The 26,934-nt window shown below is 39.0% G+C and overlaps 1 protein-coding gene across 2 annotated transcripts in view; it reads right to left on the bottom strand.

Annotated features, from left to right (window-relative positions):
- Nucleotides 1-26,934, bottom strand: part of PLXNA1 (plexin A1) — a 332,347-nt gene that overhangs the window by 53,551 nt on the left and 251,862 nt on the right. For both annotated transcript variants that reach the window (XM_063291689.1, XM_063291688.1), the window contains exons 12-20: nt 20,975-21,126; nt 19,464-19,584; nt 18,193-18,329; nt 14,504-14,671; nt 12,957-13,050; nt 9,503-9,739; nt 8,876-9,019; nt 5,383-5,617; nt 1,157-1,299 (exon numbers count right to left, since the gene is read on the bottom strand). In XM_063291689.1, the coding sequence (XP_063147759.1) occupies nt 1,157-1,299; nt 5,383-5,617; nt 8,876-9,019; nt 9,503-9,739; nt 12,957-13,050; nt 14,504-14,671; nt 18,193-18,329; nt 19,464-19,584; nt 20,975-21,126 (1,431 nt within the window). The remainder of the gene's footprint in view (nt 1-1,156; nt 1,300-5,382; nt 5,618-8,875; nt 9,020-9,502; nt 9,740-12,956; nt 13,051-14,503; nt 14,672-18,192; nt 18,330-19,463; nt 19,585-20,974; nt 21,127-26,934) is intronic.

Here is a 26,934-nt window from a genome sequence, read left to right on the forward strand (position 1 = left end):
ACTGACCTTAGCAACAACTTTACGGCCCACTTAATGCTTCCCTATGGCTCCCTCTTTTCTTACCCTATTTGGCCCACCCATTAACATTTCTAAAAAGATGCTCCTCAGTTCTCCCAGTTGCTATCAAGCAAAGTATCTATAGAACTGATACTTCTTATTCTCATTACAATTAAGGCAATAATTAGTCTCCAGGCTCTGCAATTTAGAAGGAGTACAAGAACAATAGCAATAGCAATAGCAGGAGTGATCTAGTGAGAGCTCAGTAATGACTGTAGGAAGTGCGGTGGTTCAAATCTTACACAAGACATAGTTTTGCTAGCTAGCACGGGCCAAATCAATCTCTCTTTTGCTCAGCTCTCCTTCCGTAAAACTAACTGGCTTACTTTACAAGATGTGTGTGAAAGCATAGTCCTCATGCACCACATTTCATAGAAGGAGGGTGACGAAACCCTGAATGAATTTTTATCTTCACTTTGGGACTATCTATAAATGCAGAGTCCAACATCTGCTGTCATAGGGATCTTTTTATCAAAAAGCTCATAAAACATGTCCCTGCAGTGGGGGCTGAGGTTCATGAACTTGCAGTTCAAAACCCCTGGAAGACCTTGAGGTGATTAATCAATATTAGCATATTCTTTATGCGGGGTTTCATATACATATGCACATACCCCCTCAGAATACAGAAATGCCCATGATCCGGCATTTAAGAAACATCAGATTAGTCTCTTCAAGAATATGGATAGTAGTTATATATACAGTGACTATGATACACCACGAACAAATTTCCTCAGTGGCAACAGTACAGTTATCTCACCAAGATCCAAATTAGTTTGCTTCCAAAACAAGCAAACCCTTAAGTTTGTTTAAGAATCAGCATCTTGAATGTACCTTCTTTAGCAAATAGCAAATCTTATGGGAAGTAAGAATCATGGAATACTGATGATTTTGAGATCATTCAGGTTAGCCTAAACCAATATCCTAAAGCTGAGAGACATCAATAGACAGAAGTAACACAAAGCTTATTTAGAAAAAACAAAAGGGGACTGCAAAAATACAAACAAATCCTTCTTCCTCAAGGCGTAACCCCACAAAGCTCAGGAAATTAAGGCAACTTAAAAGATTATCCAAGCAGACACACATACACCTGTTACCACACCTCCATTTCTTTCAGTACAGGATGGTCTTCTATTCCTGGAAAGAGGACTCTCATGGCATAGGTGCAATAATCCAAAAAGGGGATGCCAGCCCCATCCAAGTCATTGGTCAGCTCATGGATATCAGTCTGCAGCTCAGCAAAAGCTGGGGAGGAAACAGCAGATTAAAAAAGATGCCCAGATACACCTCCCTATCAAGACTTCAGCTGACTAATACTGCCAATTGCACTGTGCAACTACGGTATTATCTGAAGTGGAAATATAATTAAATACATCAAAGAAGTATCATAGCTTAGTTAAGTATGAAAAGAGAACCTAGAAGGTTCATGTTTCCAAAACTACACAGGTAGGGATTTCTTCAATGTAAATAGTTCAGTCTTCTGACATTGAAACATCAAGTGGCATACCTGGACTAATACTTCAACATGAAATTGACTTTCATGCCTGTATATATAGAGGCACTAATAATGAAAAAAAAAATCGAGTCAGAGTTTTTCTCTAAGGGACCACTAGACAAAGGAAAAGTGAGTTTGCCCCCTTCTTTCCCATCTTTCAAATGGAACAACCATTTGGTAATATAGTACATGTGGAGTCGCTGGTGCTCTCTGAGCTTGGTTATTTGCTTGCAGATGTTTCATTACCCAACTAGGTAACATCGTTAGTGTCAGTGAGCATCGGGTTTGCTTCCTGCAAGCTACTGTATATAAACGGGGAGCAAAGTCCACACTCACTAGCACTGATATTACTTAGTTGGGTAAGGAAACATCTGCAAGCAAACAACCAAGCTCAGAGAGCACCAAGGACTCTACAGCTTAACCCTGAGCTACATAGATTCTCTTCTATTGGAATGTAGTACTTGGCTGGGTTGGAACAGTCCACAAGAAAAAGAAAGAACATCCTATAGCTTTAAATTCACCTACAACAAACCAGTTGTTTGTTTTCAAGTTCTGAAGCTAGGGAGGGGGGGACATGAGCGGAAAGAGAAGAGGAATGCAGGGGGAAAAAATCAAATTAATGGCACTTTAAAGGGAAGCTGGAAGTGGCAGAGGGCTGTGGGCTGATCAGTTTGATGAGAAAAAACAAACCGACAGTTTGAAAGGCACACTATCTTATCTGTAACTAGTGGGACTAGAAAAGAGAAAAGGCAGGGAAGATACTGCAGCTTTTAATTAAAAGTAGATCCTTTTATCTGCCAGCTATGGAAGACAAGCAAAATCCCCTCCATGCACTCCCTCCCTTCTTCTCCAATCACTCTGTCACTATTTCTATCTACAGGGCTATTTTATTCATACTTCCTTTTTTTTATTATCTCATTTTAGGAACCTGCTTCTATAGAAGCCTCTGGGCCAACTTGGAGTTGGCAGGGTCACAGCCCCAGGCGCTGGCTTGTGGTGATAATGGGCAATTAGGTTTTATCAGCAGGATCAGAAACAGTATTCTGTCCAATTTCTCAGCGTCAGTCTGTCACATAATGAGAGACCCACAGTCTTTCACAGGCAGACTTCTCTCTTCCTTTAAAACTTTTCCTCTTGAATTCTTGCTAAGTTCCTTCAAACTGTACTAAATAAAGCCTTGAATAAAATTGCCTCATCTGACCCCAAGCTCTCCCCAAAGCAGTGCCTAAGCTTACTGAAGCATTGGGGGTTGCAAAAGCCATAATGCCAAGTGCACCATAAACCTAGTTCCTATGTTCTTTAAATCAGCATTTACCTACCTGGCATACAATGGTTGCCCTACCAATCACAGACTCCCCAGTCAGCATGGCCAATAGTCTATGGGAATTCTGGTAATTACAATTACAATATACCTGGAGGACACCATACTAGGAAAGCTTTGTGTCTAAATCATAATGACTTACTTTCTATTCATGCCCACACAACACAGTAACAAAATTGGAACCAGTACAAATCTGACCATTACCTATTATTTGGCAACAACTTTGTAGGCCATTAATATTGGTGAAAAAGATATATTTTTATCCCCTTTTCCCTAGAAAAACAGGGTAACATGTAAGACTCACCCATATCTTTCTGTTTTACTATTCTGTTTTAGCTGCTGAACAACACCTGTAACATTATTTTTTAAGGGCTGGTTCTCAAAGCAAATACATATTTTATTTTCATCTCATGATCTAAGTAATGGTGAGATACTGAAGGACAGGTGTGCTCAGACTGAATTGTCAACCCCCTGTCCATGGTGTGGTAACCAACTTAAGAGTGGGGATTGCAAAGTGTTTTACATTCTGGTTGGGCAATGTAGGAACACAAACGAATCTCCCTCTGGGCTTTGCTCCCACTTTGTCTCTGTGCAAGCCAGTTGCAGTCTTGCCCAAGCAAAAAAGAAGTGAGTTTTGACAGTGTTCCTGCTTTGCAAATGGAAGGATTGTTGAAAGTCAGTCTTGGCTTTGCTCCCTGCTTTGCCTGTGCAAGTCTGCAGTGGGCAGTTATGGTTTGATAATAGTCGATCTCCAGGTTGACAAGGATCCAGGAGGCTGATTAAAAACAGCCACCTGCAAGCTCCTTCATTATCAGTGAAGAGACCCAACAGTTCACTGGTTTACAAAAAGGAAGGAAAAAAAGAAAATGAGGAATCTGTCTTAATGTATCTTGGGGATATAGTAAGAAATATTTCAGTTGCCAGAATTTTTGTAGCCTCCTCTCTTTCTTAAAACATTTCTACTAAACAGACTTTGTGAGAGTCATGATTGGAAAAGGAATTCCTTTTAGTCCCAACCAGAAGCCAAGAGCATGATAGTAACCACAGTGTTTGAAAAAATTCTGTTATATATAAAGATTTAATTTTCAAACGTATATGGTATATTTATTTATTTCTTACTTAAACTTAACCCCAGTGAAATCATTAGCTCTATTAATGGGGGAGGGAGATGTTGCACAACTTTATTTATTGTTTTAGGGAGATTTGGTACTTCAAATTTTGAGAACCCATGCTATAGGGCCACAAAAGTCCAAACATCCAAATTTTGGTGGCCCAGATATAATAGCTATAATACTGCCTGACCCAAAGCTAAGTCTGAATATGGGTGTCCTTATACCTACTCTGACATTTACTGTACAACACTGTGTCATGTTCACCGTTCCAATGTTGCCGGTACCTCGTAACGTTTCACATGTCATTTGGCTGATGCGTGTTTCATCTGGAAGGGGAAGAGGATTCCATCTCGTGGGATTGTTATATGTTGGCAGCTGGGTTGGAATGTGTTTGGGTTATCTCGTGTGTTCAAGGTTCCTTTCCCAGGACATCAGCAGAAACGGTTACCAGCACCTGGGGGGGGGGGGAGTTTGCAATGGCAGGGCAAGGGGAGGGATTATGTTTGAGCCGAGGGTTTTTAGTTTGTATTTGGTGCGCTTTTGCTTGTTCTCAGCTTTCTCTGCATTTGCATACTATTCTTTAATAAATCAGATATCATTAAGTTCCTGCTTGTGAGTCTGAGTCTATTAGGGTAGGCAATCATTACACACTGACTATGGAAATAAATGAAACAGGTCTACATATTTCAGTGAAAAACAGAGGAGCGACCAAGAATGTATAGGCAGCAATTTCCTGTAACATTATGAAAAATCAATCTACTGTGAGTTTTGTTTAGTAATATAACTTTACCTGTAATTAGAGCATTTATGAACCATAAAATTATGACTAATATCCCTGTAACTATACATTTCTACTCTGATCTTCCCTGAAAATGGCCTACATCCAGGCAGCTTACAGAAGGAGACTTGCCTTATTTCACTAAGAGAAAAGTATTTTACATTATATGGATGGATCATAAAGAATAATAAATGAAAAGGTTGAAACCTGTGCTTCATGGCCAGTTGAAACTATATGATGTGGGCAGGAAAAAAATCTCTGTCTGATTTACTCGTTTCACATGGCAATAGCCGGTAAGTATAATAGTCTCTCTCATGAAGAAAAGAAGTTTTAGTGTTTTCCAAGCAGCTAAATCACAGCAACTAAACTGGGCAGAATGCTACAGAGGCATATAATGGAAACCTCAAACTACCTATGAAGGAGGAAGATTCATTTTCTTAAATTGGAGTTGCCCACCCTATAGTACCTAATGTGGTATGTTTGGTGTTTTTGAAAAGAAAAGAAAAGTGCTAAAGTGGGGAACACTGAAACCAACTTCTACCTGCAGTTTCCCTCTTATAGTAGTGGGCTGAAAACAGTATAAATGACAGAATAGTGGGGAAAAAATAGTAGGCATCCTCACCTTCCTTGCATTCCAAGGCCACGCGCGATTCCAAGTTGTCCATTTGCAGCTGGAGACGTTTGAGTGTGCGGTCAGCATCTCGAGACTTTCGTTTGTATGCAATAAGGACAATTATGATGATGAGCAAGAGGAGACCTCCTCCTCCACCAATGCCAATAATGGCCGGCAAGGTCAGCAAGTTGTCAGAATATATCAGGAGTGTCCCTGGAGAGAACCCAAACCCCCCAGCCTTAATCTGGGAGACACAGAGAGAAAAAGATCAAATGCTATCAGCTGGGGCTCCCTTACTCCAAAGAAAGACTTTATATTCCTTTTTGTTTAGTAAACAAGGAAACTGAGCATATTTTGAAATTGGGCAACTGGTGATCTCCACAATCTACTGTAGAATGGGCTTTTGAGATGAGGACACTATCAACATATACTTTTCTGACTGGTGGTCACAGCTATCTTGTCAGTGCAGGGTAAGCAAAAGGCACTGTCTTTTAATTTGTACACATTTTAAAACTAGGAATAAAAATATACTTGCCACACTGATTTTTATTCTAGCAATAGCCCAGAGACTCTTTGTACTCAGCATACCATTACAAATGTCTGTCCTGTCCTCACTATGCCCATCTCTAAAAATCTTCTAGTTAGCACTGGCTGCCACCTTTAGAGAGAAGCAAATGTAAGAGCGGGAAAGAGTAACGCTGCGGTACTGTAGGGATAAGTCTCACACTGCCTGAAAAGAGATTAGATGGGATATAGACATATGCCAGTACATTGTTGTTGCCTGAAAGGAGTAAGCATCAAGTCTGATATCTCACTCAAATAACATTATAATAACAGATGGGATGCAAAGTACACTCCTGTGATGGATGAGGCACCTGGAGGAGGAAATGTTTTGGGTCCTTTTCAAATATTCAAGGCCACAATGAACTCAAGAGTAAGACAGAATTGCTGTACTAAAAATTAATCTTATTTAATACATTCAGATATTGTTCAGTACAAAAAGAGAAGAGGTGAAGAATAATCCTGCTCTGGAGATTAACATTTTTCTTTTACCCTCTGAAGCCAACAATTAAAAAACAAACAAACCAAATTTATGATCTATTTAAATTTTGCATAAACACAGTCATAAGTCAATTTTATCAAGCAACCACATATGCTTTTAAACATATGCATAGCTGTCTTTTGTAAGCAACTTCTCTAACACATTCATTTTGTGCAGTTTTCTGTAATATGTAGATTTTTGAGTGATAATTTTGAAACAAGGACTGTGCGCAAAATCCATCACATGAGAATCTGAAGGATAATTGTATTATGATCTGCATCATAATTTGGGAAGTATTAGGCCAGTTTATTTAAAAAATTGAACTATGTAATTACTCCAGCATTCCTACCTCAAATACACTCCAGAGTTTCTAAATTTGTAATATGGTAATACATTAAAAAACAAACAATATTACAATGACATTTGTAAATACATTGAAGATGGAAACAGACACAGAAAAACAAGGAATGATTTCAAAAGATCTCCAAACTCAGAAGGAGGTTCCAACCTTGAATTGGTATACAAAAGTAGGGGTCAGCAAACTATGGCCTGCAAATGAAACCCAGCCCACCACCTGCTTTTGTATGGCCTGAGAGCTGAGAATGGACAGGCAGGCAGCATATCATCAGGTCTGAGCCTCAGCCAAGCTCCTGTGGCAAGGGGTGAGGTATCCTGGGTTATATCATCAGCCTATCAGTGGCCTCCTTGCTGGTGGGCTGGCGCTGTCCGATGGCTACCACACTCCTTGGCCTGCAGACCTGCCAGCTGTGCCTGCAGAGGTGGAGGAGGGATGTGATCTGGCCCTACAGAAACAGTTTGCCAACCCCTGTGCCAGTGGACAAATAATAACTGATTCAAAGAAGGTCATTATCAAGTTGGAAGGCTATGCGATTTTATGAGCTGTGTAAGGAAGAATACAGCAAGCAACAGAATAAAAATCAGGAAAGGTTCTGACCAAACTATGCCAGTAACTCTGGAGAATGGCACAGTGGCCAACAGACTGGAAGAGGTCAGTCTACATGTCAACACCAAAGGAAGACGTCTTAACAGTGTATGCAAACTATTGCACAATATCCTTAATTTGACATTAGTAAAATAATGCTTAGGATCATCCAACACAGATTAGAGCCCTATGTGGAAGAGGAGATGCATGATGTTCAAGCTGGTTTAGAAAATGCCAAGGAACGAGAGACATTACTGCTGATGCATGCTGGATAACTAAGAAAGCCAAAAAGTATCAAAAAGAAGTCAGTATGTGATTCATAATTACAGAAATAATATTCGTAATTATTTAACTGGGTCATTATTGCAAGCTTTCATTGAATGTCCTTACAAAAATGGGAAACCCAGAACATCTCACTGTCCTCATGCAAAACCTATACAAAGGTCAGGAAGTCACAGCCATGATGGGACATGGCGAAAGAGACTGGCTCCAGGTTGACAAAGGAGTGAGTCAAGGCTATATACTCTCCTCTTATTTGTTTAACCTATATGTGGAATATATAGTGAGGGAAGCTGGACTGGAAGAAGATGAGCATGATTTTAACATTGGAGGAAGAAACAACAATAACCCGTGCTATGCTGATGACACTACTCTAATAGCTGAAAATGCAAATGATCTGCAAGCTCTAGTAATGAAAGTCAAGGACCACAGTGAAAACATGGGATTAAGATTAAATATAAAGTAATCAATTTATATTTAATGACAACAGGTACAGCAACCAGCTTTAGAATTAACAAGACTGTGAAGCTGTGGATCGCTTCTGTCTTTAGAATCAGCTATCAACAGTAAGGAACTAGCAGTCAAGAAATACGTTGCAGGCTAGCCCTTGGTGTAGTAGCAATGAAAGCCTTGGAAAAGACACTTATTGATTGAACAAATAAATCCAGACCCCTTACTTGAGGCCTAAATGACCAGGCTGAAATTATCATATTTTGGACACATTGTGCAAAGGCCCAGCTCTCTTGAGGAGTCCATAATGCTGGGAAAGGAGGAAGGAAAGAGAAGAAGAGGATGACAGCAGCAAGGTGGACAGACTCGATTATAATAGCGATGGGTACACCCTTGGGAAATCTGGTGGACCGGGTTGGGGACAGATCATCTTGGAGAAGGTCTATCTATACGGCTGCTAAGATTCAACACCAAATTGACAGCACGTAATCAATGAAAAAAAAATACAAATCTACCTCACAAAACTAAATAAGCAATATGCATAATGTATGATGTAGTTAGATGTAGTTTTCTTTTTAGTTACACAGCATGGTTTTTCAGATACAGTAGTAGAAATTGTATTTGAAAAGGGAAGGAGGGAAGAGTGACAAGATTCAAAGGACAATGCATACAAGAACATACTTTGCAGTTCTTTTAGCAAGAAAAATAAAATAAGCACTTGGTGCTTATTGTGAGACTGTCCGGGTAACACAAAAGCACAAACAAGGGCCATGCCTGACTTGCCTTACCGTCACTTTATGTTGTCCTGTGAGATTTGGTGACTCGCAGAGCAGTTGGGTCTCAGAAACAGTAAGAGTGCAGGGGGTGTCTCCAATAAGCACAGTGTAGTTTAACCGGGAATTACCAGATGCAGGTGGGAGCAGGTTGCGGCCCTTTAAGAAGAAGAAAACTGGGTTTACTAATAATAGTCCATCTCATGTTTTTAATTCACGTCATTTCATTCAGCTTTGAAAAGGAAGTAGCAGGAATGGAAAGAAAAGATAGCAGTTTACCTCAGACTACTGAAGGGATACTCCAATAGCTTATTCTTGGATGGGGAGAAAGATCAATGGGTGACCAGGGTGAATATGTACTTACAGTGGTTCCTCTCTCCTGCTTTTGACACTGTAATGGGAACATGCAACCAAGGCTTTTCTCTTCTTAGCAACTAAATTCTAATCCTGCACTTGTACATTTTGAGTACCAGGATTTATTAGCGTAATGGACAAAATCTTTACTGAACAGGTCCAGGGATACTGGACAACACTGTCAAGCTCCATAACTGTGTAATTAGTGCATATTTAATAAGACCAGGAGTTATGCTCAAGAACATTTGTCTCTAAAACTGCAGAAACAGGGTTGAAAAAAATTATTACCTTGAGGATAAGAGGAGAACTTGGCTTGAGCTCCAGCATACCAGATGGCAAAGATTCAAACACAGGATCTGGGTAATAGACGAAGTTAGTCCTGTTGATGATCAACAAGGCCTGGACATTGTCCATGATAAAACCAATCTCATCTGGTCGATCACCAAGCTCTGAAGGGCTCTTGATTGGGTTATCAATGGAAGGAGCATAACATACCATGGTGGTATCATTGTAGACTGTACAGTTCTGAAAGGCAAAAGCTAGTAGGCTTAACCACTTTTCTCTCTCATTAATTTCATCTTATTGCCAAGAAAACCAAAGGCAATTTCCTCAAGCCACCTGCCACATCTTTCTTAACGTTCTCACACTACTAAGCAAGTGCCCCTACTTCTAGCACTCTGTCCTCTCTGGGGAAATGGGAAAACATAGAAGACAGCATCTTCCTTCCCTTTTTCCAGCAAAAGTGTGTTAAAAACAGAAACCAGACATTATGTGGAGGGAACAGTAAAGCAACCCCTTGGAATGGCGGGGAAGATGAGTATCTTGACAGCAACAGGCAGGGGGAAATATCCAGAGCCAGGAGATTGGATGAAGTAGGAACTCCTGCCAATGTGGAGCTGCTTGTGTCATACCTCGAAAAGAATGCTGCGAAACCTTTCTTTTGGAGCAGAAGCTGAGCCAATAATAGGCCCATGGCATTGTGGGGAATCACAGATTTCAGCCTGGCACAGCCCCCATGTATGGCAAGGGCTTTGTCAAATATAATTAATTCCTGGGAAGAAATGTGTACTTTCCTCCCACATTACTCAATAGAACAATTACCTAAATCAGGAGCGGGCAATATTTTTGCTGTTAAAGGCTGGACTAAGGTGTTGTCCGTGTGAGAGAGAGAGGGAGAGAAAGAGAGAGAGAGGAGAAAGTGGGGTGGTTCCACATTACATGTCAGTGAGGATGGGTTTGGGGAAAAAGAGTGTTTTGTTTTTTAAAAATTGTATTATAGTATGCCTGTTTGAGGGCTTCTGCAACCATTGTCATTATTTGTAGTAGTAGTTGTTGATATTATTATTATGGTTGATCACACAGCCAGATGTTTAGACTGGATTTGGCATTTTTTGTCCACCTATCGAGTCCTTCCCAAGGACCTGGGATAGGCCTATGAATAATTATAATTATAATTATAATTTATTGTTATTATTATTATTATATCCCACCTTCTTACCAGCAGCAAAAAACAGCTTATGTGGGGTCTCCCTTCACTTTATTTCCCCACACACCAAAAATCGAGCTTGGGCAGAGAGAGTGATCTAAATTCCCCCAGGAACTTTCCAAGGCTAAGGAGGGATTTGAATCTGGGTCTTCCTAGTCCTAGCCCAACAACTACTACACCACGCTGGAAAATGGCTGGATACCATGCAGTCAGTCTTTAGAAATAATGGTCAAAGGGGGGATTCATGGGACACAGGTTGCCCTCCTTTACCCTAAATAATATTAAAAGTCCCTCTGATGAGACGAGATGGGCGGTGACAAATTTGATAAATAAATAATTAATAAATTTCACAGTGCTATTATCTAAGGTGAAAGATTCAGGTGACATATCCTATGACATTTGTGATATCAGTTTAAGTACTATTAGTGCTTTGGTCAAATCTCTCTTAAAATTATCCAACATTTAAAAATATATGTTTTTATAATAAATCTGGTAAGAGCCTTTGCTGACTTAACTGAGTTGAAGTACGACGTACTGCATTTACTCTTTATGTTCAAAAAAAGGAGAAAATATTTCTGGTAAAAGTCAGATTCCTATTTTTTTTTTCAGATTTGCATCTTATTATGGACAAAATATGCTGGTTAAGCTACTGTCATGTTCACTGTTTCAATGTGCATTGTACATCGTAACGTTTCACATGCCATGGTGCTGACGCGCGTTTCTGTTGGGAGGGAGCTGCTGTGAAACCTTGTGCCAAGCTCTGTATCTATGCTCATTTCAATGGAATGTGTTTGGGTTATGTGCTCTGCTGAAGGACGTTTCCCGCAGACCATCAGAAGCCGGTAGGAGCACCTGGGATTGTGAGCCTGGGAAGATTCTACGGGGAGAGGGATTTCGTTTGTACCGAGGGTTTTTTAGTTTGCATTTGGAGCGCTTTTTCCATTCTCAGCTTTCTTTGTGATCCTGCATACTATTCTTTAATAAATCAGATATCTTTATGATCCTGTTTACGAGTCTGATGGTGTTTTAGAATAGGCAATCCTTACAGCTACTGTATTTTACATTCTCTTTCTTCATACTCTTTCAGACTTTCTTCCTATTGTCCAGTCTAAGGAGATATAAATTAAACAATTACATTTCCAACTTACTCAACTGATTTGGGGGGAAGAAGGGGAAGGTCAGATTGAATAATAATTTAATTAGCTGCAATGGTACACTTCTCTGACAAATTTATAAAACAGAAAAGGGTTAGCATAAATGAACTCAGATCATCTCAACAGAAAGCAAAAATTTGACTTCAGGAAAGCCTGGATAAACTTTGTCATGTGAGATAAATGCAAAAATATGCTTAGATACCAATTTTCAAATATAAACTAATGAATATGAACTATTATATTTTTGCCTTCAAGTCAGTTTTTGACTCCTGGCGACTGCCTGGACAAGTCCCTACAGTCTTCTTGGCAAGGTTTTTCAGAAGTGGTTTGCCATTGCCTGCTTCCTGGGTTGAGAGAGAGTGACTGGCCCAAGGTTACCCAGCTGGCTTTGTGCCTAGGCGGGAGTAGAACTCACGGTCTCCCGATTTCTAGCCTTTACCAGTACACCAAACTGACTCTTTGCTCTCTGCTGTGGTTATTAAGCTTCACTCAAAAATGGAAAATTCACTGAAAGGGGTCTCTCAGTGGAGGGCAAAGTTTAATAAAGTACGAGATGATTTATTATATTTTTCTGCAATTCTTTTCCCCTATATTAGTTAGATAGATTTTACCTGACTCTTTTGGTATCACAGAACACATCCAAGACATCTTAAGTAGACTGTTCTCGCTTCTCAAGCTATGAATACGAATCTTTGGTTCAAGGAGTACAACAAACCCTTTCTCCCTGCACCATTTAAATATTGACTGTGGAATAAGAAAGCATTTGCTGTCCATGATGTACAAGATCGTCCCACTATCTTCTCTAAGTAAACAATATCCAAGGTTTCTGTAGTTTTTCAGAAATTGCTGAATTATGCTGTACCTCAGACAACAATGCAACAGAACAACTGAGCTTGTCCACCAAGGTAATTATGTTTTTCATGAAATTCTGAAGTCTTTAGAAATATATTGTCTACTTGTCAGAAAACTGAAGGCAGACTTTTGCTCATGGCTGCTCAGGCATCCTGGATCCACAACTCTCCAAATTCCAGGTCAGAATGTGCATCCCTAAAACAACTAGAAAATATTACATTGGGTAAAGGCTGGGTTAAAGTTTACTTACATTCTCCTTCTCAGCACTGCCATATTTGGCTCGGATTCTGGGTTCTTTGATAGTGGCCAGGTTGGTGCCTGTCACAGTCAACAATGTCCCACCACTAGGAAGCAAGCAGAAGAGGTTAATCGAAGGTCCCAATGGAGAGGGTGCAGTCAGCATAAGCCAGTGAAACAAAGCATTCCTTTTATCCAACATTTTGCAGCTCCATACTCTTTTAACTTCATGCTGGGAAAAACAACTTGGTGAGTTACTTTAGACAGCAGTGGGTAAAAACGGACAGTTCCTATTCTGGGTTCCATTAATCTCCACAGTGAACCAAGGATACCCAATTTAACAAGTCTAAAGAATAGTTTCTCCTTTTGCCCACTATCACTCTGAAGTGCTGCCGCATCTGATTCTGGAGGAACTGGGTCAGGGCACATACTGTTGCTTCTCCTGTCCTTGGGGTATTCTTCCTCCAGCTTTTCAAATCTTTATTGGAACAATGGGGTAGCTCAGCTTTCTCTGTCTGTGCTACTGCCCATGTCCTTCTCTTTCTCTCCTTTGGTCCATCCCTGCTCCATTCAATTTACTGTTGTGAAAGAAATGGTCCACTGCTTCCCATTTAATATTAGCTTCATATTAAATTAACTTGGTCATGAACACAGGCATCATCTTTGCCATGCTAAGGAAAATGCAATCAAAATCAGCATTTAGTAAAATGTCTGCTAAACAGTGCTGTAAAACAGCAGTCTGTTCCCATTCTGTGCCATGTCACTCAACTAGAGATTTGGGGTTTTAGCTAAATCTTCTGTAAATAGTTAAGATATTACAGCACAATCCTACAAATGAGTAGGATAGGGCTTACTCCCAAGTAAGTTAATATCAGGTCCTAATGGCATTAACTGATGCCAAATTCCAGACAGAAAGTGTATTATTCCTTCCAGTGTTTATTTTGGAATTCTACATGGCATCCAAAAGCTAGATGCAGAAGAATATATTTCCCAGGCATTGTTTGAATTCTTTTGATTCAGGTCCATTAATTACCAGTGCAAATAATGTGATTTTTTTTACTATAAATCTTATGATTTCACTTTCATATTGATATTTTGTGGGAAAACATATATCAAAAGCAAAGGTCTATGGTCCCAAATGCTTCACAAAATACATCTTTATTGTAAGAAAGAGATACACCATAACAGTCATTCATAAATATCTCTCTGAGTTGTTCCCAAATAACTTATCAGATAAGTACAAAATCATATAGAAAATTTAATATTTGTGGGAATTTCTTTTGACTGTTGGTATTAACCTTTACCAAGGATTAGACATTCAAGATGGAGGGTGCCAATAAATACTCAGCTACAGCACTTTATGTCCAACTGACATGATGGCTACTGTGCATTCACCTCACAGTATTTATTGAAATAGCTTAGGAAAAATGTTATAATACTGTTCAGTAGTTTTCTCTGTACAACATAAACTGTAAAGAACTATAGCAACAAATGGACTCACACCCAGTAATAAAACAAAAATGGATAATTTTATTCTGAAATAATTCTCTTCAACGCTACCTTCTGATGCTCCATTCAGGGTCTATCTTTTGAATGGTGGGATCCTCAGTATAATAATATGTAACATCAGAACTGCTAAGTACAGCCCGATTTATATGAATGAGGATGGCTGAACTTCCTGGGATCTGACCAGGTGGTGTCCTACATTGGATCTCACCAGCATTTCTCCTGTGGGACATAGAGAGAAAGGGAAAAAAATGAAAGTAACGTCATTTGCTGAGTTTAAGACAGCAGGCATCTTTTGCATGGCCATATCATGATACCAAACTAACTGAATATTCCATTTGTACCCAGGAGCCAAGCTTTCCTCTGTGCATACCTGGTGAAATAATTGACTTCAATAACAAGGTGACCAAGGTATCACAGAATACAAACCCTTATTGTCTGATTCTCAAGGTTGTTATGCTGTGAGTGAGACTGTGCTAAACTAGGATAGGGAAGAATAAATCTGTTCACTTAAGGCAGTAGTCCACGAACTACAGCCTTCCCATGTTCACTGTCAGCTAATGAAGCCAGAGCCTGCTCATCATCTCAGCCCTCACACCCCAGGAATCACTGCCAATCAGCTATTTGCAAAAATGAATCAGTAGCTAAACACTGGTTTATCAAAGTGTGTAAGTAATAATACAAATAGCAACATGACTAAACCAACAATAATGAACAGGTCTTTAACACCATTGCAAGTCTACATATGGGCACTAAGTGGAACTGTGGTCTTGCACAAGCTGCTCCCCCTGCCAGTGTCAATAGAAAATACATCATTGAGTATCTAAAAATGGGATTTCACTAGCCCAAAGATCTACTTTCCTTTATTTGTTCATCACTTAGATTTATATGGCTGCCCACTTAACATGCAATTCTGGGCAAAAAACAATCAATTAAAAACAAACAGAAATAACCAACAATTTAAAGATAGCATAATAGTCCCTTAGCACTTTCAAGATTGATTGATTGATGGATGGATGGATTCATTCGTTCAACTTGTAGGCTGCTCAACTCAAATATATGACTCTGAGTATTTTCTTAATTTCTACCAGCAATTTTGTGCTAAGAGTTGTTATTATGGCATGTTCATAACCTAATTAAAGGGGCAAATAATATTTAGTTTTGAATTTTAAAAAAAATAGTTTTAAAAGGTGTTTGAAAATGAGGGGTATGGGAAGACTTATGTGAACAATATAAATAAATATAATCATCTTATTTCCTGGAAAACGTGAGCTTCCATGCTTTAAAAGAGGAAAATACATGAAGAGATGTATATTTTTTGTGTAAGGTGTAAGGTAAAAGGCTTTCTGATATCTTATTCCAAAATATACCGAGGAACAAAATACTTTAGATGTTGCTTGAAAATCCTAGTGGGCAGGGTCTAAAAGCCTCAGTTCAATTTGAATGTTTGCTGAGGAATAATCTAAACCTGATACCCTTGTCAAATCAATACCTATTTGTTATATCTTGTCTGCTAACAAAGTTGTTCAACTTTGGTGTAATTCTCTAAAGGGACTAGCACCAAAAGACTAACAAGTATTCTAAAAATACATTATTTCAACTATAATTCAACAGCAGCTAACCAGGTCGAAACTGAAAGAGGGCATAAACCTGTTTCCAGGAACAAGACTACATGGGGGAAACAACTTGGGTCATGAAAAAAGCACAAAGGAATTGGCTTGTAATGAATGATGATCATCTTTAATTCCTTTAACCTAGATTGCCATCCCATATCAAAATTGAGCCACTGTTTTGTCCTTAAAAATCTGAATTACTTTAGAAGTGTGTTGGTTACCCTTGGAATAGAAAAGTCTAAGAATCACTAACTAGGGGTACCTTCTTATTAGCAAAATACTTAAGGGAAGACCATGAAAGAGAATAGTGGAATAACATCTCCAAATATATAAATTCTTTAACCTGCTCCAATTTATCACCATCTAAATGTCATGACTGGTTTATAACTCCTCTCAAAAACCAATACTTTGGATTTAATGTAATTAATTTTCAGTGAATTAATATCACAGTACTTAATTTAATTAATAGGTGTTTAAGGATGAGGTCATTCTGATCCTTGAATGAGCAACAACAGAGTAGCGAGCAGTCCTCCACGACACTCCTTTTGATCTGATAGCAGTAAAAACCGGATTGATTCTGACCTATCATCTTTTTGGCATCAGAAAGGGTAAACTGGGAGAGAGATGCATAGAGAGAACAGATTCCACTGACCTCTTCCAAATTTTCCTTTCTGAAATCATCCCTGTGAAACCATGTTAGCTGTAGATGGTAGTTTATTTATAATTTAGATTTCTAAGCCACCTAACTTAGAAGCAACCCTGGGCTGTTCTAAGATTGGGGAGTCTTCTACTGATGACAGAGATGGCAAGCAATAGAAAGTTGGTCTGCCTGGAGGTTTACTTGGCAAGGAAACAGCAGCACTGATCCCATAGCTGTTTGTCATGAGTAAGGATGGTGAGCAGAGGGCTCTCATCCAGACTGTTAAGCACATGCGTAGCACTGAGGAATTAGGTAGCCATTCAAAGAGACACAGATCGGAACCGCCTTAACCTCTGGGGTTTATATGGCTGGGGTTTTCCCACGCTTCTTCAGTTTGTTAGGATTCCTGTTATGTACAAGCAATAAAACATTAGAGACCAGTTCCTTGTCTCAGCGTGTTTCCTGGCAGTTAGGACACTGTTGGACATGGAACATAAGCAGGGGGCATGAGCTGGTGACACATCTTTGCTAAGAGTTCTCAATGGGCACGAACATTTATTAATTTCCCCTCTTCAAAAAAGGAGGCACAAGGAAGATAATTTACTGTCGTACCTGACTCATTTATGGAAAGATATTTTAAAGATATAAGACTATCAGGAAACCCAATGAATGTTAAACTGGAAGAAGTCCTTGTAGAACAGAGCAGGCTAAAAATAGAGTGTTCAAATAAATAAATTGAGGAAAAACAGAAAACTTGCAACAATGCTGAAACTGCAGTGATCAAAAGGAACTGGGAAGATGTGGGAATTCAGTAGTATGACCTGAATTATCAGTCTCACTGGTGCACTTTCCATACAGTCATAACTTTGAATTTACACATGGAAAAAGTGTGGAATGGACACTAGGATTTCCTTGAGAAAGTTCCAGGACTGGTTGTTTTTTCAACAGTTTACAATAGGTCTTCGATGAATAAAATATTAACCTCTGCAACTGGTCCTTCCCCACCCACTCCTTCTAATCTAGGGAAGTCCTGCTAAAATTATCAGCTAATGTAAAAAGAAAATAAAGCACATGCAGTCCTTGAATCTGGCATAGCTCTGGAGCGTCCTCCATCATGCGGCTGCTGCAAACAGCAGCGATTAGGGCTGATAACCAGTAATTACTGCACAAAAATATTTAAAGAGCTGCTCCATTATCATCCCTAATCTAAAAATTATCCACTTCATGGCTCAGGGATTTGTGCTTTTTATAAGGAAAAGGAATTCATTCTTTGGTCTTTCTTCTTTTTTTTTTTAATGAACCTTGAAAAGAAATTCTACAAGCTACACTGAAATTTTTGCTTGGCTCCTTAGGAATGCTATCTTATTTCACACTGTACTCACATGTTTACACCCAGTGCATATATGCAGTTGTACAGTTCAGTGCATTCAACCTTCTTCTCTCGCTATGGTGCCCCACAACCATTTTTACCCCAGACCAAGAAAGCTCACCCTGCAAAAGCACATGGTTGCCCCCCAATGGTCACTGTGATGTTACTTCCTGCATTGAGATGCCTTCCTCTGATGCTAATCCAGGTGCCCCCAGAAAGAGGGCCACGAGCTGGGATGACTTGTGAGAAAGTAGGAACCTGTCAAAAGTAAACACAGTCAGCTCACAGTGTTCAGAAGATATCCTTAATGTCCAAGCACAACAAAAGAAGTATGGGAAGACTTATAAGCAAAAAAAATGGAAAGTTCTTCTCACCTCAGGCACCATGGGTATCATATTGCCATGATACATGATTAAACAAACAGCAGAATAGAAAATCAAATACAAGGATATCAGTGCTACTTCAGTGCTAGTTCATATACAGTTATTTTTCCTTAATTTTCTTATTGTTTGCATTTGTACACTACCTCAATTAACTGTTCCTTTGACATTCGTAACAAGATAAAATACATAATAATATGAAATGAAATAAAGGAGACTAAAGGAATAGTAAGATTAGCAAATAAAAGCAACAGATTAAACTCGTTAAAGCTCAGCATTTAAAACACCCAAGAGATTAAAATATTGGGTAAATATATCATAATTTTATACACTTGCATGTGCACACATATCACGGTGCCTTGCGGACAGGCAAACTGATGCCTTTCAAATGTTTTAGCTATAACTGCCATCATTCAGGGACAAAGGATTCTGAGAGGGCACCATTATTTGTAGCTGTCTACCAGCCAGAGGGCACCTGTTTTACAATAAATTTGTACAGGACAATCTCAGTAACCGACAGAAGTTTCTAACCAGCCAAAGTCTCACTAGTTGCTTTACAGTTTTGAGTAGCATTAGCAACATTGCTATCAGCAGATGCCAAGCTCTAAATCAGTGAAAAGAAACAGCCCATCCTTAGGATACTTCTGTTTAAATCTTGATCTAGTCCAATCTTAGTTAGTTAATGACTGCTTCAGTGATATCTCAGGGATCGGGAGCTTTCTTAGTTAAAAATCACAGAAGAATCCCAGTTTGTGCAAAAATTTCTTGTATCTTTCAAGGCTGAATAGATTGACTGCTAATTTCTCAGCATCCCTTTTGCATGTCTTACTGCAAAGGTTAGGCTATAATTTTTAATTAAATTAATATCCTGTCTATCAACAAATAATAACATAAAAATAGTTAGGATAAGGGTTTGTGCTAGAAAAACAACTAAATGACATACGTAGGGGGAAAAACGGGATTCAGAGTAAGAAGAGATGGCAAAGGCAAATGTCTAATACTTTAACCTTACCACAAAGGTGAAGCTTTTTGGAGCTATAGCCTTGTAGCTGGGGGAACAGTCTCTGACACACACTTCTACAGGAGCATCTTGAGTTTTGCTGGGGCTGGCTTCTCCAATCTCACAGACAATCCTACAGAAGGCACACCAGATGAACTTGTTGTAAGTACATGAAATGTCAGTGGTCCTGTTACACACATGAAATGTAGCTACCCTGCAGATCACTGGCCATATCCCTATGCCAAATATTTTTGATGTTTTTGATAGAACAAATACTTTATTTCAACCTTGTTATTATATTTTGATGGGCTGTTGTTGTTTTAATTAAATATCATTTAACAATTTCAGGAAATGATGTCTTAGCATACATCAAACTGGTATTTGAACAATAGGCATATTAAAATTGCAGAATACATAAAATATTACAAGTGGAGTATAATTTGACTCAGTAGGAAATCAATTAAAATTTAACCCAACTAAAAAGAAAAAAAAAGGTTAATTTCCTTCCTCCCCCATCCTATCACAGTATGTGTTAATGTAATGCACATCCATAAATAGTGGAAAATATTCCTATATACTTCTAGCTTTGTATTTTGACATACTTACTATCTACACATGAAAAGAAAGACACCCACTAAATGATCATACATTGATTTTTCTTATTACATCCTACTGATTTTTAAACTTGCTCTGTATTTTTCTATATAATTTTAAACTAGGTAAATCTGAAGAGCTTAGATAGTGGTACACAGAATATATATGGCTAGCCAGAAGTGACCAGCTTTAGATAGTGTGGCTCTGTAAACACATATTTAAGACTGCTGAGAATATTCAAAGTGGATTTTTAAGTTAATACAAGCTAGTAAAAAAACCATTCTTCCTCTCCCCCACCCTCCATAAGAGGTACATTTTGTTTTCAAAATCAAAACTGTTAATTACTTGCAGAATCAATGATACTTTATCATTCAATATTTTCCAGAAATGATTTGTGAAGCCAGAAGAATCTTTCTGACAGAAATATCACAGAAGATTTGGCATATTCCTTTGGCATATTTTGCCACTGTTTTGTGGAACCAAACTCAGAGTGGATCTGTCATTATTATTTCTTTCAAGCTGTCCCTGCCATCCATTTTTAACTCTAAACTGCTCAGAGAAATGCTGATACACTTGCCGTCTCATTTAATAATCCCTGCAATCCTATGAGGCAGATTAGGGTAAAAGATAATTGCTTCTAGCATGAACCAGTGACCTTCATGGATAAGCAGGAATTCAAACCTTTGTCCAAGTTCAGCTGTCTTATCATCTTTACCACATGGGCTCCTTCCAAAAAAAAGTGATTATACAATGAGTTAAATCAGGAAGTGCTGATGGTGACTAGTGCTCTAAAAGAAAAATCACAGCCACCTTTCCTCATTGGCAGCACACAAATCTCTACTCTCCTGCTTTTAAGTAATGTAGGATTTCATCAATGAGACCATTTTGTTATATACAATATAGTCATCTGTAATTTGTAGGATACTCACTGCTCAGCACTGATATATTCACTTTCAATGGGTATGCATATCACTTTGCCAACCCGCACACCCATGCGTACATCTTCAAACTTCAGACCCAAGTTCTCACCAATGATGGTTAACCGAGTACCACCTTGTCGGGGGCCTGTTTCAGGAAACAACTAAGAAGGAACAAAGCAGACTGTTATGAAATTCATCAGATCCATTGTGATCAACATAAACATCTACTATAGCACTATGTTACACAATCCACCACTCCAAATAGTAATTATGATACTATAATTTCTACAGTTTGAGGCAGGTTGCCATTTACAATGAACTTATCAGTAGATAAACTAAAACTAAGGTAATGGTCATTTAAAATTCAGGCAGTCCATCTATAGTCCAAGACAAGTTGCTATCATCTACGCAGCAATATTAATTCTTTCTTTCTCCTGTATCCCACTGTTATACCATCCATTTTCTACTTACCGTAATATATCCCTCTGAACTTATCAGAACATGAAAAGGGAAACAGTAAACTCATATTCTACTAGGCGATGTTTGCTTATACTATTAGCAATGGACTATGCTTCAAGATGGCAAAGGTCATCCTTCTTCCTAGCATTCTGCTTGTTTAACCCTAGTTGTTCTCAGAAAGCCTACTATTTCCCTTTCATGTTATGAATTAATAGGAGAAAAGTCATCCTTTGAGAGCCCTCTTCACAAAGAAGACACCAATTAACTCATATAAAATGGGTCTTCTCTTTCTCTAGTAATTCTGGTATATCCCAGCACACAAAAGTTTCTGCCAGCACCAGCTGGGGAAGGAAGAAAGCCCCAGCAGAGCACGATATGGCTCATTTGTTAGGATGATTCCCAATAAAGCAGACAGGTGTGGCTTGACATATGCCAGCGTGATGACAGATGAGCAGTGTGTTGCAGGCCCACCATTGCCACTAACAAGGTAATTATGGGCAATTTTACACCACATTTTGCTGGCCCCCAGTGCTTGGCATACACCTGCAAGTGATAAAAAGGATTAATGGGCATCCAGCTGAGAAAGCTCTATGCTGGGTCACCAACAACCCCAAGCCAAGGGAAGGGATTCCAGGGCTGAAATAGCATAAATGGACCAGCAAAATCAAGTACCAACTGATCAGCTGATCAATCAAACTGGCCCCGGTTTCTCCGCTGATCCTAGACACAGGCTATGCTATCCTTTTCTAAGCTAGGTAGTGAGGCTTAGGAGTAGGAAACAGCTTTCAAATGCCTTCCATTATTTATTTAATTTGCCATGCTGCCAACTCCTAAATGCTCAGGAAAGGTTTCATGTTTAAAAATAGGCAGAAGACATAAAAGTATAGTCGAGACAAAGCCTCCCAATACTGCCTACAGAACAGCTTTATACTGCCTCTAGAAAATGCACAGGGGCTGGCAAGCCTCCAAGAGAAGGGATTTCTATCTTTGTGAGTCAGCCAGCAAGTTACTTCACTACATGCTGTTGCACAGATCACACTGTTTTAAAAAAGCATTTATTCAATTGATCTTAATGGAGGTGATGAGTCATAAGCTAGGAAAGTTTCCCAAAGCCTGGCAAGCCCAACCTGCTTAGTTCTCAGCTTACATCTAGCCATTGTGGCTACAAATCAACCTAAAGAGTTATCTAGATAAAGTATGAACACCTGGAAGCTTCAACTAGTCAAGAATGCAGCAGGATGGGTAATGATGCCCATCCCGCTTCACTAGTTGCCAGTTTGCTTCCAGGTGTGATTCAAGGTGCCAGTTATGACCTATAAAGCTGTATGTGGCCTAGGGCCTGGTTACTTAAGAGACTGCCCACCCCTTGTGGTGTTGGACTGGCTAGTCTGATCCAACAGGGTTGCGCATTCCAGGTTCCTTCAATTAAGCAATGCTTTCTATTGGGATTCCAGAAATGTGCCTTCTCTATCAAGGCACCTGTCCTCTGGAATGAAGTTCCCCTGAGATCTGAGTGGATGTATCTCTGTTTTTTATTGTGAGCCACCAGAGTCAATTGGAGTCAGGTGGAGAAGAGAAGAGCAGAGAAGGGGAGGGAAGGAGAGAAGATTTTGTACACTTTTGTACACTTCCAGGAGATGATGCAAACATAAAAAAAAATCATCCTTCTAGATTCCTGACTGTCAGATATTAAATGCAACAATTCATAAGGGGACTGGGGGAGAGAAGGAAAGGAGCTGGGAAGATCTGAAAGTTAGACAGTGCTGCCAGTGTCCTGAGTTTCAAATGCACCTTATTCAACTGCTGATTTTCTCAAGACCCTCCATAACTTGCTAGCCTTAACCCATTGATGACTTTACTTCAAGCATGTCATTAGGAGAATTAAGGAAATGAGAGTACAGGGAAGATGGCAGGCAGGCAGGCTGACACATAGGCCATGTGAAGAAGGAGAGTGACAGGTGAGACACACTAGCCTTGCCTTACCTCCCTGTAAGACCCCCTCCAAACTTAGTCTTGGCTGAAACCCAGAATTAAAATCTTCCAGATTTTGATTCTGCCAAACCATCCCCTACCTGGAAAAGTTTGGTAGAACTTCTGAGATGCAATGTGTTTCTTTCAGGTTTGACACAGAACTCACTTTCCTTTTCATCCATATCCCCACTGACTCTTCCTATTGACAAAGATGGAGAAAAGGTTCTGCTGGATAATGACAAAATGACATAGATCTGTCGCTACTTGCCCAGAGACAATGTGGGTCATGTATCCAAGTCCACAAAGTCCATCTTTGCTCTCTGATTTGCAGGTTACTCCATCTGTTAACTTTAGACAAAGGCCTAAAGGAGTCAACTGCCATGCTTTAGAATTTATACAAGACAAGGTGATTTGAAAACTGGAGTCTGTCATTCACTAAATTTAATCTAATCATCCACTGCAGTCCTGGATCAGAACTCAGTGAAGCAGCTGTCACAACAGGCAACTTGAGTCATTCTTCCCTAAACTGGGCTCCTCTGGGTCCTTGGTGAGTTGTGGCTGTTTGTTTGGTATTGTTAAATTAGTGCTAAAGGCTGCCCTAGTATGTTAGATTTCCCCTCTACTGCAGCAAAACTGACAAGGGCCACATGTTTGGGGAGAAGTAACTCTGGGAAAAAGTTGACACTGCTTGACACACTGTGTGTGTGGGGGTCACAGCTAAACAAGACACTTGGGAGCCAGAGCTGGCAGGAAAATCTGGCTATTTCTTTCTCTCCATGTACACAAACTCCCACCCCAGCTCTGTCTGACAAACAGCAGCCCACTTCAGCTAATTGGTTTCAGAGCACAACCCTTCAAATCTGCCAAATGAAGTGAACACAAGAGCTACCAGTCCCTAAAAGATGAAATAATGAATCATCTACTAAGTGGCTTGATTATTTCATCATTTAATTTCAGAATAGCTGTTCGGTCCCTGCAGTTGAGAATGTTGACTACAGAGCATGAGACTACAGGCATGGAGTGAGCCAAACTTTGAAACAATACAACTATATAGGCCCACCTTCAGAATTGTTATCTGCCGGTCAACAAAGCGTATTTTAACTGGGATCCCCAAAATAGGCTTTCACAGAGAAGTAAAATAACACTGACAACAAAGTGCAGCATTTCGGTGTGGTAGATTTGCTTTTCCATATCCAAAATATGATCCAAAAACAAAGGAAAATATTTAGATCAGATTTTGGTCTGTTGTATCATGCCAAAGCGATAAAAGGCAATACTAAATGAATTGATAATGGATTGACATGGAGAGTGCTCTTAATGTTAACTCAAAGCCCTCAATTTCCTGTGGGTAAAGTGGGAATATTAAGATTACACTCAGTCACTTGGCATGATATTATTACAACAGTAAGAGATAGCAATTGTGAAGTCTTTCTTAGCACACTATCAGTGCTAAAGGGGTAACCACAACAATCTTGTCAAATCAAGCAAGAGCAGTTTAATTTAATTAGCAGACCACATAAATGCTTTTTATTCGGACAGTCAGAACAATATATTCTCACTGATTCTCCCAATTCAGCTTTATCAGAGCTCTTCTAGAACATTTGAAATAGAGAAGTTACACCTGAATCAGATAACCATCTTCTCTTCCAATCAAAGACCTCTACAAATCTCCTTCATTGTTTTCTATGGCAATGTTTCAAGGAAGAGGAAGGCATTATCTTAGTAGTGCATCAAAAGTTAGAGCTGAATTTATTTTTCAACACTAAAACACTTCTCTTCTAAAAGCTAAAATCCTAAACACCAGCTTTCTATTTTAAATGGATGTACTTCAACCTCATTTCCCCTCAATCTAGCAGAAATCACGGGCTGGGACCATAACTGTAAACTTTAACATTTGGATTTGCTTGGGTTTTGGCCAATTACCATAGTTTGTAAACCATGGCTTGTTGCTTAGCACAATCTCTGAATCCACAATTTATGGCTTAATAAACAAACTGGTTTTTTTAAGAAGTATCTCAGTTTGCTGTGTATACTCATCCACTGTCTGTCCCCAAGAGAAATAGAGTAAGTAACTTCACTACTTGTATTTTCCAGGATTAAAAAAAACAACTGCACAGCATATTTTATATCCATAATTCCACTTAACTCTGGATGATCCTAGCAAATAAGCTATCACTGCACTTTCCTGAAGCCTATAAGGTCTTCAATCACAGCAATACCTGGGAAAAAGCAATAACAATGTAACACACACACCCCTGCCCAAAGTACACAGTAATGAAAAAGTATTTGATCTGCTTACACAAGGTCTACAATTGCAGTAACAAGTTCTTAATTTAGTTTTCATAATTTAGCAATGTAGAGTTGTATTAGAATGAAATGCTGACAATTACTTAAAAACTGCAGATAAGCCATCCATGTGTTACCATACTCACCTGGTAGCTTTAAGACTTTATTGCGGTCTTAAGTTATTAAACTTTTTTCCTTTCCCTAAGACAACTGATATTTCACCAACTTGATTCATTCAGATGGTAAGCCCTATAACTCATTACTAGTACCCTGTGTAAATATCATGAACCAAGATTTAGGATTCTAGCATTAGCCATATTTAAAAGGAAGAAGGAGATATTATTGGTTGGGGACATGATGAACTAAGAAGCTATTTTCTGCAGGTTTGCAGTTTAAAAAAATCTATTTAAAACTTTTTAAGATATGACTTAACATTAAAATTTCTGCTGTTGTTATTTTGTTGAAATGTGTTTATAATACAAGTTGTCCAACATTAGGTGTGTTACTCAGGATCACAAGACGCTTTTTTAACAAAAATCAAGGGAACAAATAAAAATTTCCTTCCTTTCCAGCCAAGATTTGGAAACCAAGAAAACCAAGATTTGGAACCAGCACATCTAGAATGTATGAGAAAAGACTTAGTTTGGCATAAAAGTAATTAAGTATTTGCAAAAGATTGCTATTTTAAAAATGCTATAGGTGTAGGGCAAACTTGGTTGCAAGAGCAAATGGTTGAAGGAATAGATTTTCAGGAAAGCAAGTTAAGGCTGGTCACCAAAGGAAAAATTGTAACTGGAAAAATAGTTGAGAAAAATGGAACAAGATCACCACAACACACATGGGACTTCTTTTCTTGGAGAAGATAAAAGGACACTGGAAGAAGACAGACAGAGATAGAGGTGATAGAGATAGAGAACCCTAACCTTCATCTGATACGACACTGTTATCCAATGGATAGGACACTGTACTAAAATGGGATAGTTATCACTAAGGCTTGCTTTATCCTGCAATCTATAGGCAACTAAAGTAAATAAACAACAATAAAAATAAAGACATCCTCAAAATGAGCTTCACTCCTGGTGACTAAATGAACACAACTATGTGCTTTACTTGGGAGCAATTAAACATAATATATTATACAGAAATAGCCACCAATCCCAATTGTTGAGCTTGGAGCCTGGCCTGATATATGCTAACACACAATCTTATTAAATGATAAGATGTGCAATAATAAATAATATTTATTATTTTTC

The sequence above is a fragment of the Candoia aspera genome, chromosome 2 (assembly GCF_035149785.1).
Source record: "Candoia aspera isolate rCanAsp1 chromosome 2, rCanAsp1.hap2, whole genome shotgun sequence".
Lineage (NCBI taxonomy): Eukaryota > Metazoa > Chordata > Lepidosauria > Squamata > Boidae > Candoia > Candoia aspera.